Here is a 19,823-nt window from a genome sequence, read left to right on the forward strand (position 1 = left end):
TTCAGCCAAAGCTGTCAAAATCAATTAATGCAGCTTTAATAATATACTATATATATATATATATATATATATATATATATATATATATATATATATATATTTATTTATTGAGTATATAAATTTAAGGCATATTTTTATACCAGCACTTAGTAACCACAATGGGGCAAAAAAGCCCTGTTTTCAGAGGCTTTTACACCCTAACAAAAATCTATTTTTGAAGGAAAATGTAAAAAAAAACAGCTATTCTAACTTAGTGTCAGCTTTCAGTCTAACCCCAAGTATCTACATATCATTGATTAAGTTCCTGATGATGGAAAGCAATCACAGCTATATGATAACCACTGCTGTCACTCTGTTAACCAATCAGTCTCCACCATTATTAGCGTGTAAAACACCAGATGATCTGACGCTGCAGCTCACCTCAACATTTCTGAGTTTGCATGTGCTTCATAAAAGAGTGTTTAATATGTTCTAGTTTGTTTGTTTAAGGGAGAAAAAAAAGACTACTGGATGGGCACAAAGAAAAGTAAACAACCATTTACAGTGATAAATACTTTACTACAAATATAAATATACACTACATGATCAAAAAACTGGAATGTGACTACATTTTGAAATCAGAAACATTATAATGCTCATTTTTCCCACTTACAATAAGGCAAGCGTTAGTCTAATGTTAGATATTAGCTGCTATTTACAAGGACGCTACATCGAATCCAGCTATTATCTCTCTCATGTCTGAACGTACAAAAAATGTTTCATTCGATTCAAAAGACAGAGATCACAAGTTGTGCAATTCAGTGCAGTGCTGAGAGCGTTATGAGACATCCTTGATGCACAGATGTGTGTGTGTGGGGGTGTGTGGGGGTGTGTGGGTGGGGGGGTAGGTAGGACGACTGAGGACAGAAAGTGAAAAAAAATAAACAGGATGAAAGGAAAACGAGACATCCAGAGCTTTTTTATGAGATGAGTGCTTGAGTGTGAATGAACATGAGTGAACAGTCGTAAGCGCTGACAAACCACTAAGAAGGCTCTGTGAGTGCGTCCTTCTCTCTTTAAGGCTTTTGAAGGAACACAGGCAGCCCTGATCTGACCTCAGATTTAGCTGGAGACGATTGAACACGTCAACATTTACTGCTACATTTAGTTCAGAGTACCGGTCCATTACCTAAGGGCCTTTCAAGGGGCACGAAATCCAATTCTGCACTGCAAACACTTGTAATATTTATCAGAATTTTCTAAAGACAGTGATACGATTCTAAGAAGTGGTGGTGCTGTGCCGTTTTTTTGTTTTTTTTTAAAACTTGCTTCCACCAGCGTAAAATCCAATCCACAACACCAAAATGATCACAAGTCCCAATAATGGCATTTCCTCTAGGTACACCCCTGAATGGCTGCCACAGGATGTTGCCCCTCTCAGCGCTTGTTACCATGATAACACATTTCAATTTCCCATGCCTCACCTGTGATCATGAGGTGGAAGCGGGGTCGCCGCTGTCACGCAAACATCTGACAACTGTGTCCAATATCTATTGCAGCGACTGTGGGTGTATCAAGAGAATTCCTTGGTCCATCAAGGAGGCCGTTTTACTGATTCTCTCCCCACGCTTCAGTAACTACACATTACTAATGGGTACGACTGACATCATCGGAGCCCCACCTAGTGATACCCTACTGATGTAAAACCTCCTGAGAGTGATTTAAGGCCAACTAGTGAAAGAGAAAAAGAAATCAGAAAGAGAGAGAGGAACAAGATCACTTTGATCAGTGAGTCATTTCAAGCATCTACTATACAAATGATGCAGGGGTATGTACACATGATAGGGGGGTTTTACAGTGATGGAGTAATATGCAGTTAGTGGGCCACACTAATGAGCAAGAAAAGAGTTTGTTTTTACAGGAATGGCAGGTCAGCAATATAGTGAAGGCTAACTTTACAGTGCAAGGGCAATAAAAAAATGACTACTGTCAAAAGAAGCATTAGATATATTGAATGTAAACACTAACATCAATACCATTCCTCCTATAGGAGAAACCATTACAATACATGCACACATGTACACACACACACACCATTGTGCTTAGGGTTCTGTTTCAGATCAGAGCAAAAAGTCAACATCAGTCAAACACGCTTCAATGTAAGACTGACAATTAGTGAAATCAAAGAGAATTTTGTCATGAGAAGCAAAAGGAATGTGGAGGGTTGTACTACTGACACACGCACATGCACGCACACGCACATGCACGCACACGCACGCACGCACGCACACACACACACTCGCACATTCACCAAGAGCGGGCCTGGTTGCAGCTGAAGATCCCAGGCGTGGTGGGGAGATGTACTGTACAGAGGGGTTTCCATGACATTGGAAGAGTGGGCGGAGCATGGGGCGAGAGGGGGCACCGGGCCAATCAGCGCGGGGAGAAGCCTGTTGCTAAGCTACAGCCAACCACCTGTGTCATATCCCAGATCTGTGGAGACAAAGCCAATAACAATGACAGAAGAGCTTCTGCATCACTATTGTTAGAAGTCATCAGCTAGTTGGAGCAGTTTCTGGTTTTCAGGTCTCTGAGACATTACACTGATCACTTACACAAAATTATGAAATAAATGTAATTGAAAAAGGGAATTATTAGTAATACGAGTGTTATCAGAGAAGCAACACAGCCTTTAAGCCCTCTACTCCAGGACTGACATGTCTTCCACTTTGTTTTATGGATTCACATGGCTTGTTTAGCAATAGACAAATTAAAACTCATTATTGAGAAGTTAGAACAAGGCAGCGTTTGATGTTTCTGCTTGAAAAATGACTTAGACCTCGGAACTTTAAAGACATTCTGGAAGCTTTAAAAGGTCATGTCATTAGTTTTTAAAAATTTTTTTATCCTTAAAATTACACCATTTTTTAGCCAAAAACTGTAAAAGCAGAAGGAATCTTTGGGTTTTCAACCTTCAACAATCCAAATAATGTGTGACATGTGCTTCTGTCCAGAAAATGAACCAAATCTAAGCTTAAAATGGTTGCATTTTATCAAAATTACTTTATTGTACATGTCTCATTTGAAAATTAAAAAAGAAAGAATTATTGCGCTAGATTCGGTTAAAAACTAAAAAATTTACGTCATTAGCTGTGACCACCAGCCATGTGACAAAAATTTAGGAGGCTTTCGGCTGAACTGCACGCTGTGTTTGCATAGAGCGGCCAGGTGACAAGAATGGAAACAAATTAGGGAGACTAAGCACAAAATGAAAGATAATTGATAATTGAGTTAAAGAAATGCACCATGAAAGCAAAAACAAGGACCGAGCACGTTGTCTGCAAGTTGCTGGAAGACACATTCAGCAAGGGGAAATATCGTTCTACAGCTGATGTGCAGAGCAGCGAGAAAAACGCCGAGTTTGAAGAGGCTGTAAAAATGTAAGTGGTAAAATGTTTACAGTATGGAGAGCCACCATCTTTTTTTTATAGTATTGGTAACACATTGGGGCACTGAGAAAATGTTATACATGTTGACTCCATTTTTTTTTTTTGTCAAATAAATAATGAAAGAAATTGTATTTAATCTTTTTCCTTATGATTTATGGCATTAATACTTTTTTTTTTTTTTTTAAGATATTTTTGAATTCTTGTTAGTTATGGTTGTTCTGTTTCCACAGAAGTGCAGGGCTTTATATCGCAGTAAAATTGAGCCCATAGTGAGCAAAAATGTAGCAGGAGCAAAACACACCCAGAAACTATTTGGTAATAAGGTTAAACAGAGGGTTAAACAATTATTAATTCATCATATAGTAATGATTTTTAAAACAAATTCTGTCCTTTTTTTTTAAACTTTTGTGGGATTTGGTTCCCCTATTACTTTCTGTAGGAATCCTATTCTAGGAACTATGATTGGCTGGTTACCCATTGCATAATTTGGTGTAAATTCTGACTTTCAACTCAATCTTCTGAGAACTGAGTTGGAACAGTGGCATCAGCGCCTAAATACTTAACATAAAATCTTTCTGTTTTGCACAACACAAATACTGTGAAAATCGAATAGGGTACTATGTGCTCAGACTGACTGAGACATGACTTTAAGAAAGAGTACAAATTAATTTCTACAAATACTGTGTCATCTCTTAACTAAACTGGAAAATGGGCCAAATCATTGAGCCAAACAACTATAACTAACTTCTTGCTGTTTTTAGAGCAGGAAGCTGTTATTTTTGTAAGGTTTTGCCCTCAGCTAAATGACGGCTTTAAGTTTTTGTAGGACAACCTGTACTACACTCTGATTTCCTCCAAAAAAATTTGAATGTAAGCAGCTCAAAATAAGTAACACTAATTGAATTAGTTTTGGTTAGAGCTTTGCCTCAAAGGCTCTGTGTTTGACGTAGCCTGATCACATGCATGAATTATCTGGTATCAAAGAGCTGTTGTTGCTGACCTTAACAATGCGGTCGCTTCCACAAGTGACCATGAGGCCTCTGGATGGGTCCATGTCCATGTGGGCGATGTTGTGTTTCCCCTCATGGAAAGTGGCCAACGGTGTTCGACTGCACCACACACACACACACACACACACACATACACACACACAAAGAGAGTTTTTATCAGAGTTACCCTCAGTACTCTGAAAACAGGGGTATAACATAGCAAAGTATTGCAAAATGTAGCAAAGCTCTTTACTCACTCTTCTTCTTTGATGGTGTCGAAGCAGGCGTCACACACCCGCACGGGGAACTCGAAGCCCATGATTGGGAACGTAGAGCGTTTAGAGCTACATTTTCCACACACAGCTTTGCCACACTTCCTGCAGTGGTGCTGCACACAGGAGACACACCCGTATCAGATAATGACTAATAACAAGGAAATCACAACTACGAAAGCACACCGGTCAGATTCTCCTACCTGTCTGAGCCCCAGAGTCTTAGTATCCCACATCTGCTTGATATTCCAGAAGAAAGGTTGCTCACACTTCTGACAAGAGTCACTGTCTAACCATTGAGGCGCCTGCAGAGACACAAACAGTTCAAGGCTACAATTAAACATGCAGAGATACTGCAATGTGGTCCATTAAATTAACTCTATCAGTGAACAATGCTGGCAAAATCATCTTTAAGAAGGCAATAAATACAGAGGAAAAAACTAAATTGTCCACCAGTGATAGCAACCTCTAACAATAAAACACTCGTTGAAAAAAACTGCCTGCAAAACAACTTGACTTCACATATGTGGATGTTACTGCTGTGTAATAATGATTCAAACCTCTTCTCTCTGTGTGTCCATGTTCCATACTGCGATGCCTCCATCGGCTGAGCACGAAACCAATTGCCTCGTCAGCTGGAGGTAACGCAGGGACTGAACACGCTCACTGAGGGAGTAAAGAGTGCAGGGAAGAGACAGTCTGTTAGGCTTTTTGATTTCATGTTCATTTCTTGTGTGGTTCTATCAAAGACACTCTTACAAATGTTCATAGACAACTATCTCCCACCAAGAGCCTGATATACACAAACTGTTCACTGCCTGTCCAGAACCATACAGCACACAAAGTTTGCAACAATCTGATAAACACAGTGGAGCTGTGGAAACAAACTGGTGAAGGTCAAAAACAGTCTTTTTTGCATATTACATTGTTCATTTAGAAGGTGTTACAATCAATATTTCTGTTTTTGCAATGGCTAAAATACCCACACTATCGTTCAAAAGTTTGGAGTCACTTAGAAATGTCCTCATTTTTGAAAGAAGATCAACTTTTTTCAATGAAGATAACATTATAGGAATCAGAAATACAGTCTAGACATTGGTAATGTGGTAAATGACTATTCTAGCTGGAAGTGGCTGATTTTTAATGGAATATCTACATAGGGGTACAGAGGAACATTTCCAGCAACCATCACTCCTGTGTTCTAATGCAACATTGTGTTAGTTAAGGTGTTGAAAGGCTAACTGATGATTAGAAACATTTCTGATTACATTAAGTGAGTCTGCATTTCAATATATTAGTCAAATGGAGGAGAGGAGAAGAAAAAGCGAAGACAGGAGCAATGCTTAAAAAGAGACCAAAAGGGATTTAGGACCTGTCAGAACTACAGCAGCATTATAACTGTTTTTTGTCATTTTTCTTTTTTATGGCTGTCTGAGAGACAAGTGTCTGTAAATCCTGCTAGGGTGCAACAGGATCTATGCTCTGACATGCATCAGTATACATGGGCTTTGCTGATAACTCCTGTAACTGGGGGAGGGGGGCTGGGAGGTGGTGAAATATGTATGAAGACAGAGGAGAGGAGATAAAAACAGTGTCAGTCAGTGCCTGGGGACAGCTGTAACTGACACCACTGAGACCTGGCTTTGACAAGAGAGTGTGGAGATGAGAGTCACAGAGAGATACTGTAGATAGACGCTGCTGTGAAAAGAAATGACAACAATAGGGACGCAAAAGGGTTTTTTTTCCTAAGGAAACTCCAGTACAACTACACCACCTTGACAAAATGAAAGACATTTCTACACCTATGCGTGAACACAGGCACACTTACTGATGTCCCTGCAACAGTAGCGTTCGTCCTTTGCGGCCCCCGATGTCCCACATGATGACACTGTGGTCGGAGGCCCCTGAGAAGAGCAGCCTCTGGACAGGGTCCCACCACAAGGTTCCTATACTACCTGCATGCAAAAGAAAACAAAGCCATTACACATGTTATGATGTGCTGCTGAGAGCTTATTGAGTGTTGTGGTCTGACCTGTTGGCTCCACCCAGTGACAGCTGGGAGAACTGCAGGCAGCTCCAATCAAACGCCTTAAATCTGGAGCTGACTGCAGTTACAGCTGGAATACTATCCCTTCCTCTCTTCTTAAAGCAGAAATCTGAGCAAAAACTGAATGAGCCCTGATGTAAATCATATTAGTAAAGCATGTTACTAAGCAGATCCTTCTGGTTTAGAATAAAAGAAAGTACTTTTAACTGTGTTGCCAGCTAAATAGAAGACAAATGTGTATTTTAAAACTGACTCCACAATAAGAAAGTGTTGAAAACATTTCTTTCTTCAATGTCAATTAGTAGTAGCTACAAGAAGTTAGCCTGCCAAACAAGCATGAAGTTGGTTCTGATTGAGAAAATAGTTTCTTAGCTTGTTGCTAGTTAGCTTACTTGCTAAATTGAAGTGGTTACTTGTTTCTAACTCTGCCCACCAAATTTGACACCAGACACTACAATGTTCAAATGTGACAAAGCATTTGGTTTCAATAACCTAAAACCTACACTTAGAAATGCAAACACTTTGATATTGCTCTCTTGCATTGTTTAAATAAGTATTTACTTTTGTCACAGTACCTGCTGAAAATACTTGAAATGCTTGTCTAATATCAAGTCGCACAGATTTTCAACAAAGCTAACTTGCCACGACTTAACTTTTCCAACCTTCAGCATATAAATGAAGAATAATAAAGGCTGTTAAAGGCAAGCTGCAGTCATGTTGAAGGTGGATGTGGTGGAATGATCAGGCAAGCAGGAACTGTAGCTGCGCGAGCCACAGAGCAGCCACATATGTACAGAGTACTATCCAACAATGGAATCCTGTCATCAAGTCTGCTTTTAAATGTCTGGACTTCACCTCACATGTATTGTGAATAAAATTAGCATATCTACATCATGTCTAAAAACAACTACAGTCTAACTTTTTGGTGAAGGGTTAAGTTGTTAATATACATTCATAAGTCCACATTTGAGCCATAATTGAAGGAGTTGTTTGTACATTTTACAAAAACGATAAACCTACAGCTAGCGGCCGGTTAGCTTAGCATTGTAAAAAGTGCTGGAAATAGGGGGAACAGGGGAAGCTAGCCAGGCTCTATGGACTTTAGACAAACAGTCAATACATAACACATAACGTAGAAGTGCTGACAGAACAGTTGTGTCACTTTTGGATACAGCCAGATTAGCTCTCTCCTTCTTTAAGAAAGGTAAGTGGCTGCTAGCTGCAGCGTCATATTTACCACACAGTATTGACACGGTCATGTCAATCTTCTCATCTAAGAAAGAAAATGTTCATGTTTCCTGAAATGTCCAACTATTCTTGCAACGAAAGGAAAACCTTTGATGTGATAAAGACATCAAGTCTGACCTTTTTGTTCCGTTTTCCAATTTTGATTGATCATAATTTCCATTAAATATTTGGTGCTTTCCATGTGCACAGCTTGAGCCCAGCATCATACCCATTAATATGTATTACCATCTGTCCAATTAATATGCATTCACAGAAGCACCAAAGCACATCTGCAGATCAAAGGGAGAGGCAGGAAGTTTAAAACTGCATCAAAGTAAGAGTTTGTATTTTTCACATTTTCCAAAATTTTGTAATTGGGAAGGGTGCCCTAACATGTCTGTTCCATCTGGCTGACCTGCAGGCAATATGGCTGTGGTAAAAATAGGCTTTTTGACTAGTGGAGATTGTCATCTGGTCAGATGAGTCATCTCCTGCCTTGTTCTCAACAATCTCATGAGCTCATGTGTGATGAATGTCCACAGAAGAACACAGCAAAGTGTTTGTTTCACACACTAAAGTGTCCCGGGGGCTCAGTTTTTTCTGCTATCCATTTTCTTGGCACAGCTGCTAGGACACTGAACCTCTGAATAAATCTCATCTGAGTCATGTATTTATCCTCTGATTATGCATTTCTATCACTATGGGAGTGGGTTTTCCACAATGACCACATTCAACACTGAAGGGCTCAAATGGCCACTGAACGCCTTGATGAGCATGAAAACAGCACGGCTGCCAGATCTCATCCAAAACAAGCAGTTATGAGAATTCCTAGAGCAGCAAGTGAGATGGCATTTTTCCATTATCATCATCCAAAATGGAACTGGAAAAAAAAACTGCTTCCCAAATAGAGAGCAAATGTCAGGCCCATAAGGCTTTCGTAGCCCAGTTGTATATTTGAAAGACTGTTTGCAGACTCTTCATTTTGTCTCGTAAGGAAAACACTAACAGTTTTGCATGGTTGTCAGGCCAAATAACTACTGTCTGTTTATATTGCCTGTTCATGTCAGTTATTTCCCAAAGCATGGTAGGCTTTCCTTCTGTGCAGCTGCCTATTCGATTGTTCAGCAGGACCGATTCCCTACCTATAAGTGGCTATGACTGAACAGGATGTCATGTCACAAAAGATAGCACATCTTCTGCACTGCTGCCTCATTAACCCTACAACAGCAGATCAGAAGTCAACATAGCAAAAACATTGCAGCTCCACCACCAGCTGCTGTATGTTCCTTCAAGAGTCTGAAACAAACAGGCAGCAGGCTGATCTGATGATGCACTGGCAGTGTCCCGTTCCCACTGTCTCTGCTTGCCTCAGCACCACCTCCTCCTCTGTAAACTCTGACTAACACTGATGCAGTACAACAGTTCTGCAGAGTGTGTAATCGTCAAGCTCCTCATCATGACATTTGCCGTTCGTCATTTTCTTGTGAAAAAATGACTACTGTGTGAAGTTCGTTCTTTACAAGCTACTTTTAGTTAATGAACCAGTAGGTCAGGTCTTCAAGTCCTGATCAGCCAAATGACAGTGCACATTGGAGTTCAGTGTTCCAGGAGAGTGCAGTTATGTACTGTTGTTGAGCTAAAATTAGCATTCAATCTGACACCCTGCTCACACATAGACTACCAATCAAAAGTTTGGACACACCTTCTCATTTAATGGTTTTTCATCCAGAGAATGCCAAGAGTTTGCAAAGCAGTACTCAAAGCACAGGGTGACTATTTTAAACAATCTAAAATATAATACATATTATAACTTATTTCACACTTTTTTGTTTACTACATAATTCCATATGTGTTCATTCACAGTTTTGATGCCTTCAGTGAGAAAGATAAACCCTTAAATGAGAAGGTGTGTCCAAACTGTTGACTGGTAGTGTACATGGGTATTATTTTGTCCACACACAAATGCAGACATACCTCACTGAAAAGAGAGTGTTTGGAAAACTCCAGTGTTGATGTGTAGACATGGACAACCTTCTGATATCAGAGTGTGAGTCATTCTCTCATATGTTTACATGAGGTGAATTTGTGCCATAGCAGACATGACCAAAACAGAGCTGGTGCCAACTTTACTGACAGGATGGTGTCCATGTTCATGTACATAAATATATCGTTACTTTTCCACTATATTGTGGAACAGAGGTATTGGAATCAGTTAATTCATAGGATTCCCTCCTTTCTGGATGCATTACTGTTGGTAGTCTACTGCAACTTTTTTCAGGCTTCTCATTAACCAACATGGCTTCAGGGTTATGTCACCAGCTGTTGTTTTGGCTCCGTACAGTGCTTCGATTGTGTTTTTGTGCTTTCATGTGGACACAGTTGCTGAGAACAAAGGAGGAACAACTTATAACCATGTGACTCTGGACTCAGCGTGAAATTGATATTTAATAACTATTGGTGTTCTTTGTGGAGTGTTCAAACATTCTAGTTTATATTAATGCAGCGTGATGTGGCAGCTGAATGGCTTTACTGGCAGATCTTCACTTGAGCACCTGAATGCAAATCAATATGAACTGAATCTTAAGGGGCCGTGCAAGGCAGAAAGAAATATGTATCTAACAACTGCAACAACATAACCATGAATTGAATTAGCTGGTCAGTAATGTAACTTAAAAGCACACAGGCTGATATAGTCCTTCAACCCTGATTTAGCAACACCAACCAGGAATTCTTTGATTAAGTAAAATGCATTTCTGAAAGTCGAAAAACATTGAAAGGCTTTTAGGGAAATGACAGAGCGTTTGTCGTCATATTAGATTCAATAGTTTTTTTATGTTCCAACATAATTAAGTCATGTGGAAGAATCTGGGTCATCTGATATTTACTGCTGTTGTGTCTGAGTGTCTGGCTCAAGCATCAGAGGGCTGTCTTCATGTGGAAATGTGCAATTATTGCCTTGTGATTCACCTACTGATACGTGTAGATGTGTATGTTTGCAGCTTGTGTGCTGTTACCTTCGTGACCCTTCAGTGTAGTGATGGTGGAGTACGTCTGCTTCTCCAGTTTCAGCAGGGTGATCTGTCCTGAGTAATCGCCAACAAAGGCATGCTGCGTCTCGTGATCGTATCTGAGCGAAGAGTCAAGGCTTGAAAGGGCTTTACGTGTCACTACTTTCTATACGCTGCACACAGATGGTGAATGAAGGATACTGTAGGCAGGAGGCCCAGGCAGTGAAGTAATGCCTCCCCAGCATGCTGCCACTCTGGGTGCACATCCAGCTCACACTCTTGTCATGGCCAGTACTCACCACCCACTCACTCTCCAGGGAGAACACCATATCTGACACACGGTTCTGGTGTGCTGCAAAACACACACACAATAAGTGTTCAATAGGCACAAGACATACTGGATAAAGATCAAAGAAGATCACATCTATTCTGTCATGGATGAACCACATCTAAGACAAATTTGCCCTTTCCATATGCTGATCCCATCAGAGGCTCTGCTTAGTGTCCCTGTAATCCAGACTGAGACAGGCAGATCCCTTCAGAGGATTTGTATTCCCTTCAGTCTTAATGGTCCATCTTCCAATCACCTCTTAGTGCACGCTTTTGTTTTCAAATTTCTGCGGTCAGCGTCTGTAGTTTTAAGCCAGGGCATGGGCTGAACTCCTTTTAAAGCACTGTACTGTTTTGAAGTCTGGCCAAATAAACTCAAAAGTGAATGGCTGCTAATAATCAACGCGCAACATGAGCAGCTGTGTTATTTTTTTATGCACCATGTTTACAGTTGCATCAATTGATATTATGGCCACACTGGGTAGTGTAACAACACAACACCATCTGCAAACTATGGCTTATTTTCATGTAGAGGATTAATATAGCATCATTGTCATTAATTAAGTCTGACATTTATGCTACATTTTGTTCTCCACCAGCCCAGCTCTTTTTCCAATACATGCTCCACTAAGTTCCCAAACTTGACGTTAACTTTGCCTGATTGATGTCCGGTGCTAGGCAGGTAGTCAATAACTTTCTGGTAACAGAAACATGTTGAAGAGGAACAGTGGAATTGAACCAACAACAAGAAAGTTGTGGTCCCAAATGCTAAAAAAAGAGCCTAAAAACACTAAAATGCCATGCAAAGCAAAAAGGAAGAGATGAGTTGAGGGATAATTCTCTGTTGGTTTATCACTCTGAGCAGATTCCTCTGCATTTCATATAGTTATTCCACCAAGGAACGCGGTAGGGTTATGTGACGATTGGTGTTGGTTTGTCTGTCAGTTAGCAACATTACTCAAAAACGGATAAAATTTTCAGGGAAGGTCTGAAACGACACAAAGACCAAGTGATTAGATTTTGGTAGTGACATTTAGGTCCAAATATATGCCATCAAATCAGTTTGTTTTTCAGCCACATGTTTATGCAGCCACTGCAGCTTTGTTCAAACACCAAAATCATCCCTGTGTGCAACATATTTTACAATATTTATTTGTGCTCTTCTTTCTATAGTTATTTTATTATTTTCCTTCTTTATTCCTACAGTGACACCAACAGTCGAAACCAAATTCCTTGTATGTTGTGTACATACTTTGCCATTAAAGCTGAGTCTGAACTTAACACCTACTTAAAAGCGAGAATCTAAAGGCAAAATTACCTAAAAAATATTGCTGCAGTGAAACAGATAACATTACAAGCAAACTGCACTGGCCCTATGACTGTATTGCACTTCAGTGAAAAGTTCTCGATTTGATAAATGAAGTTATTATAGCCAAGAGTAATTTAAAGCATAACAAATAAGCATAACTCATAAGGAAGTCATCTCCGTCTCAAATGCCAAAGATCGATAAAAAAAACTATTTCCTGACTGCGCTCTTGTATTTTACCACCGAATGACCAAACTATTGGTCATGGATCGGGTCACTGAGACCGACACTTTTAATCCTTTTCCCTGCATCATTTTTCTAGACTTTTTTTTAAATCAAAGATTAGTTTCTTCCTAAAAAGTAGTGAACACATGAACTAGAGAAACATTTTCATCCCCTAAATCCTTCAAGCCTGCTTTCTTCTCCTGTTGCTGTCTCTGTTGTCTGACTGTTACTTTTTCAGTGTGAAGAAACAACACTGCTAGTCTTCATCACGTCACAATGAGCATGTTCACATAAGAATACAACACAAATCTTGCTTAGGAATTATCTGAAATCCAGAGAGGAGAGCTTTATGATTGTCTCCATCATTCTGCCGTAACAATTTATAACCAGACTCAACATAAGCAAGCTGTTTTTGATCACTGGCAAATGAGATGTGAAAAAAACAACGTTCTCTTGTCTGTAACTCTGAGGAAAAGTTTACTAGAACGCAAATGAATGTTAAACTCTGTATGTCTTTGAAGTACACAGACTCGCTCTAATGCCCATTTGATTTGACTGCGAGTCATGTTTTTGCTCTGTGGGGTTGATTTTGCTACAAGCTGCAGAAAGCAGATGGGAGTATTACAGTGGTGACATGTGGTGTTTTGTCCTCTCCAGCAGCAGGCTGACTATTTGCCCCTGAAACTTGATTTTCCACTAAGGAGGCTAAATAGCTGCTGATACAGTCACAGGAACAGAGGTCTGCTTATGACCAAGCAATTTGGCAGGAGATAAAATCAAGATGTAATGACTGTATAAAGATGCCAGTTGAGTCTCCATGTTATTATCAATGAGCAAAAAGATCACATCTCCTAAAAGTATTGCACTTTAACCCATAAGCATAGTTTAAAAGGTGCTGTGGCATATGACCATCTGCTAGTGCTATCTGGCAATGTTTTGTGGTTCATTTTTGCGTTTGTATTGTACACATGCCATTTGACAAACGTGGACATATACACATAACTACACCACTGGTAGCTGCCCCTTCTGGAAAGTTACACTTCCCAATGCATGTATCGATCTATAACCAAAACAACTGCAAGTGGCTAAATTTTCAACCGATTATCCGACTAGTTGGTTTGTTACAAATGGCAAACATGTTGAGCGACACAGGACAATTGCCAAACTGATAGTGTGGGTTTTCACACTGAAATAAATGAGAGGTACTTACTCTGTGAAAGTAATTTGTAAGCGTATTCTGTTTTTACTGCATTGTAAAATGGCTATGTTTCCACATTTAGGAGATAAATAAAGGCCTAATTAATTGAAAGGACACAAAAATACAGGGAATCTGGAGCTTGTTGCCTTCTCAGAGTTTAACCAATCAAAGTCAAGCACCACACAGCAGCTTTTCAGAGCCACTCAGAAGTAGCTAAACTGCTAACAGACCTGAAAGAGATTTTAAAGGGGAGGTTCGGGATGTTCTAAAATGGCCTGCAAGCTCCAGCAGAGAAAAAGCCTTACAGTTGGCTTAATTGAACATGGTATCAACAGTTGCTGTTGTTTATTTAAGCTAGTTTAAGAGAGGGATTAAATAGGGTGAAACATTAAAATCAGTTCTCACCTATGTGAAATATTGTTTCATATTTTGCATTCCTAACATAAGAACAGCAAAAAGCAGCAGCAAAGTCTCTAATTCCCTCATGTCACAGGCCAGATGATGTATCTATATATACACTACTGTTCAAAGGTTTGGGGTCACTTAGAAATGTCTTTATTTTTTAAAAGAAAACCATTTTTTTCAATTAAGATAACATTAAATGAATCAGAAATCCAGTGTAGACATTGTTAATGTGGTAAATGACTATTCTAGCTGGAAACAGCTGATTTTGAATGGAATATCTACATAGAGGTACAGAGGAACATTTCCAGCAACCATCACTCCTGTGTTCTAATGCTACATTGTGTTAGCTAATGGTGTTGAAAGGCTAATTGATGATTAGAAAACCCTTGTGCAATTATGTTAGGACATGAGTAAAAGAGTGAGTTTTCACGGAAAACATGAAATTGCCTGGGTGACCCTGGACTTTTGAACAGTAGTGTAGCTCTGACACCTGTCTCCATCTATTCCACTGATAAACAACTGGTGCAAAGAAACACTTCAATGTGCCAACAAAAGCAACAAAGACTAAGCATGTAAGCCAGCAAACATAAAAGTTTTTAAAAAAGCACAAATTTAAATATCTATATTCAGATTACAAGTTTTATGGGAAAGGAAATACATTCGTCTGTTGGGTGAGACCGACAGAAATGGTAACAGAGCTTTAATTTGTTAACAGGAAAGGTCCACAGAGCAGCTTGAAGAAAGATATCGAGAGCCACAATAAAGATAAACATGAGAGCATATAAAATCTAATGGTCTATTGACAAGCTTCAACACACTTCTAGTCAACTTACTTATGCATATCATGACATGAGAGGCAAAAACTTCAGCTACCTGCTGTTCCTAAAAATTGCAATTAATCACAATGAAGGGGAATAACACAGTGTTCTCAAGAGTTTCCATTTTACTATTTCAAGGAAAATGAAACTAGTAATGTTGTCCACTTCTCCAACAATTCTGCTTAGTCCGATTGCTCATTACAGTGTAGTGTCACTTCAGAGTCTCCTGGGGTTGGGTGGGGCCACCTCTCTGATACTATAAACCCTCCATGGAAACGCACATGCACAGATCAAACAAAACTACAGTATAAGGCCTGTAAATTCAACTACATAACTGATCCATGAATGAGGTCCATAGAGTGCATGCATAGTCACTGAAAGCAAACTGCATTTCCTTTATTCATTGCTGAGTCCCACGCGCATTTTTGCAATCATACTGGCCTTGACCTCGTGTATTGAATTTGTCCTCATATCATAATCTCACCTGGATATGTTTTGACGTGGTTCATCTTGTTGAAATCTTCAGAGATGAGAAACTCCTACAAGGTAAGCAAACACACACAAAAAAAACTAGTTTCAAGCCAAATAACTACACTTACCTAACAGCTATTTGAAGAAAACCAAATATTGAAATTTAAATTGGCTATGGAGGTTGTTTTTTTTTCCCAACTAAAGTGTTTGAACAGCCAAAATAGTAAATCTGAAGCGACGATATGAAACCTTTTGTTTGATTAGCTTAACTCACCACAACAGCTCCATTGTCCTGGCCTATGAAGATGCGTCTGCTGTCGTGGTGGTATGACATGCAAGAGCATGGAGCTAAAGGAGAAAGGAGGAGATACATATGAGTGGGGACATCACTATGTACAGAGGCTGGCTGCTTTTTATTACCACAAACAAGCAACATATGAGTCAACTCATATTTATTATTCCTTTTCCCAGAGATAATGTGCAGTCTTACTTACAGGAGACTGTGTGGTAGATGCTGGGCCAGTATTGACCGCTGTCTCTCTTCAGCCACACCCGGATGGTTCTGAAGGAAAGCGTCACAAACATCTCATTCAAAGCACTTATTAATGTCTGCTTACAAAAGACAGTCAAGGGCCATTCTGTACACCATTTATTTTATTGTATTAAAATACTAATTACATTTTGCTTAATGGAAACAGTAAATGGAAACATGCATTTAATAAAGTCTTCAGCTTAGACGAAACCCAAATCCTCTTGGGAAGACCAGCCCTAAAACTGTGTTCTTACTTGACTCTGTTCATTAAACGGGACTCTGCATGCAAGCTTTGTACACATCACAGATGAAACCATATTTCAGAAGTGGTGATTCAACGCTACACCACGTCTGAAACTGTACTTTGAACCTCTGTAAACTTCTGGTACTTCCTTAATACAGCAAAACACTTCTGATACTAATCTGATCATTATAACAATAAGTTAATACTCTATGACACTGTATGGTACATGTTTTAACTCCCAAACCCTAAAAATGACATCCAAAAACTAGAAAACTGAGCAAAAATCATAAACACTACGGTTCAAAAGTTTGGGGTCACTTAGAAATGTCCTTATTTTTGAAAGAAAAGCAGTTTTTTTCAACGAAGATAATATTAAATGAATTAGAAATACAGTGTAGACATTGTTAATGTGATAAATGACTATTCTAGCTCGAAACGGCTGATTTTTAATGGAATATCTCCATAGGGGTACAGAGGAACATTTCCAGCAACCATCACTCCTGTGTTCTAATGCTACATTGTGTTAGCTAATGGTGTTGAAAGGCTAATTGATGATTAGAAAACCCTTGTATAATTATGTTAGCACATAAATAAAAGTGTGAGTTTTCATGGAAATTTGTGTGGGTAACCCCAAACTTTTGAGCGGTAGTGTATACTGTTGTGTTTTCAGCTTAAGTGAATTTCAAACGAGATTTCCATAATCATCTTTAAGGAATCCAGCTTTTAGTTTAATTTTTATTCCAGTAAAATGTCTGCAAATTAGCAGCTTAAACAATATCGAAAGCAGCTGCTGTCCAGCCCAGTTTCATTAAAGTGTCGGCTGCACCATCACCCCGCAACTTCCCCTTTTTACTTCAAATTGGTTAGATGTGGGATGGAAACTGCATCACATTTCTTCACAGCGACTAAGTTCCTTCTACTTACTAAGCCTGACAGTCCTTACAACATTTCTAACCCAGTGAATGTGCTGGGCTGATATGACAGTGCTTACACATTCACAGCTGCAATTATTTAACTCATGCCAAAGTGAGACTGCTAAGTAATAAGGTTACTGCTGCCTCCGGGATTTTTTGTGTGGCTAATTACTCAAGAACGCCACAAGAAAAGGATTTTCTATGATCCCCAGCATGTGTAGGTGTGATGTTCAGGGGGCAGAGACCAGTCACTGCAACAAGTGCGTAATTTGGAAACAACGCAATGAAAGAAACACGTAAAAGCGACCATGAACCCATTTAAACTTACACCTAGTTTGCTCACCTAATCAAACAGTCACCAGAAAATGCTATTTCTACTCCAAGGTCTAGCTAAAGTGTTTCATGAAGAGCCTTTGCAACGACGAAAACAAAAACCGAACAGTACCTGAAGGCAGCAAGTGGTTAGTTTACCAGAGTGATGTTTACTGTGAGCTGTAGCTAACTAGCTAAGTCAATACACAACATGTTTTAATACAGCTAAGTGTCGTAAAATTAACGGCACAGAGAAATAACAAACGCTCTTATCTCGTCTGCCATCACAATTTGTTGTTTACTCGGGAATATTCAACGAAAAAGAGCGGATTTCTTTCCCCACACCTTCCTCTGCTCCTCTGGACTCCGTATGGGACAGAGAACCACCAAGTGTCCACCTGAGAGACAAACATGTTGCTTCTTCTCTCTCATTTCGTTCTCTTTCAGCCTGTGTGCCAGGTATTATCCAGGCACTGGCCAGCAAATAGACCGAGCCCGCTAGCTACTGTAATGCTATCGTTAGCCTGCTTGGCAGACTCACCTGTCCTCGCTAACGGTGATAACTCCATCCTCTTTGGGTATTAAAACGGCTGCGTTGACGGCGTCTGAGTGGCCCTCGATCTTGTTGAGAAGGACCGGTCTGGCCGTCTGGGGCCTTGAATGAATCTCCGCAGCCATGGTTTGAAGTAGCCAGCAGTATTTTCCTTCAGCTGATTTTCCTCCTCACTCGCCAGTAAAGGAGGATCAGCTGACACCCGGAGCCGCTGTCAGGATTACCGTAATGACGGCCAGAGTGCGCAAAAACAAATGCAGATACCGTATTACCTATAAAGGTGAGCGGTCAGTCGTACTGGACCCTCAAAAGGCTGTTAGGCTTTAATAAAAAATAAATAAATAAAACCAGACGGATTAACAGTGTAGGACACTAATGATAATTTTAGTTTTTATTGTCTTCTTTAAAGCATGTAGAACTGAACACTGACATGTGTACAAATAGTTTATAATTCTAGAACTGAAATTCCAACTTTAGACCTGAAATTTCAAAATAAAGGCAGCAGAATTTATGGTTCAGCTTGTCAGGTTTGGTATTGACATTTTCAGAAAGGTAGATTACCATTCTAAAGCTATAAAATAAAACTCTAAAGTCGGGAAGCAAAACACCTTCTCAGTCAAGTAAACAATGATTTTAAAGTAGCTCTATGGGAAGTTTTTAAGATGGGTTGTACAATGCCATGATTAAATTAGGAGTAAAACTTAACAGATTAGATGTCCCGATCTCAATAAGAGTGTGATACACTGATGATAATTTAAGTTTTTATTGTCTTTTTCAAAACCTGAAAACTTACAATGATGAAGACAGCATTAAATTTAAAAATAAATAAATAGAAGTCTAGATTTACAACTTCTGACTGAACCCAAATTGACATTCACATTTCTAGATATTTATGTTCTACAATTAAATATTCAAACCTAGAATAGGGGGTAGAAGTTCCACAGTGTTAAAGTTACTAAAATAAATTCTCACATCTTATGCAAAACACATATTTACAGTTTTTTCTTCTTTTTGCCATTGTTCATTTTCCCTCTTTAAATGATATTTTTTAGTTTTTCTTCTTAATTTTATCACCGGATTTTTAAATTACACATATATTGTCAACTCTTTGGCAGCACAGATATTCATGCCAATAAAGCACACATAATTAAAATAGTACTGAATTGTTTTTTTGCCATGTTTGTGGTGACTGCGTCTGGACTCGGTTAAGATCCTTCTCTGCTTTCTATCACAAACAGTAGAGATTTTCTGCTAATTCATATCATCATCTTTTCAGGGCCAGATCACATCCTAATCTACTTTGACATTCAGTTTCTTCTCCCCAGTGTTCTAATGAGGTTTCTTTACACTGCAGTATAATTTAGTTTCCTCTGATGGCTGTTTGGAAAGCAGTGCTGTTTGTGAGACTGCTCAGTGTGTGTCTGAGAGGAGGCTTTTCATATCAGCACCAACTGACGTAGGAAACTCTTTCCTGGGCTTAGCTCTTGGGTTTGGAGAGCAGTGATTACAGTGATTGAAAACTGTGAGTGCTGCCTTTTGAATA

General features: G+C 39.4%; 1 protein-coding gene across 1 annotated transcript; it reads right to left on the minus strand.

Annotated features, from left to right (window-relative positions):
• Positions 1-537: 537 nt before the first annotated feature.
• On the minus strand, positions 538-18,470 carry wdfy1 (WD repeat and FYVE domain containing 1). The gene is made up of 12 exons (XM_023283237.3): positions 18,269-18,470; positions 16,220-16,287; positions 16,000-16,073; positions 15,739-15,793; positions 11,173-11,323; positions 10,978-11,090; positions 6,518-6,644; positions 5,250-5,355; positions 4,893-4,994; positions 4,675-4,805; positions 4,429-4,537; positions 538-2,472 (listed from the first exon to the last, which is right to left on the minus strand). Exons 1-12 carry the CDS (start codon positions 18,403-18,405, stop codon positions 2,413-2,415), a joined length of 1,233 nt encoding a protein of 410 aa, XP_023139005.1. The 5' UTR covers positions 18,406-18,470; the 3' UTR covers positions 538-2,412.
• Positions 18,471-19,823: the final 1,353 nt, after the last annotated feature.

Source organism: Amphiprion ocellaris, chromosome 7, assembly GCF_022539595.1.
Source record: "Amphiprion ocellaris isolate individual 3 ecotype Okinawa chromosome 7, ASM2253959v1, whole genome shotgun sequence".
NCBI classification, from domain to species: Eukaryota; Metazoa; Chordata; class Actinopteri; family Pomacentridae; genus Amphiprion; species Amphiprion ocellaris.

Bases quoted from the DNA above. Each gene is read 5' to 3' on its own strand.
- wdfy1 (XM_023283237.3), bottom strand. From the start codon at position 18,405: ATGGCTGCGGAGATTCATTCAAGGCCCCAGACGGCCAGACCGGTCCTT. The intron at 11,324-15,738 runs GTGAGATTATGA...TGTGTTTTGCAG, and splicing joins CCACGTCAAAACATATCCAG to CACACCAGAACCGTGTGTCA. The intron at 5,356-6,517 runs GTAAGTGTGCCT...TTACTCCCTCAG, and splicing joins CTACTGTTGCAGGGACATCA to TGAGCGTGTTCAGTCCCTGC.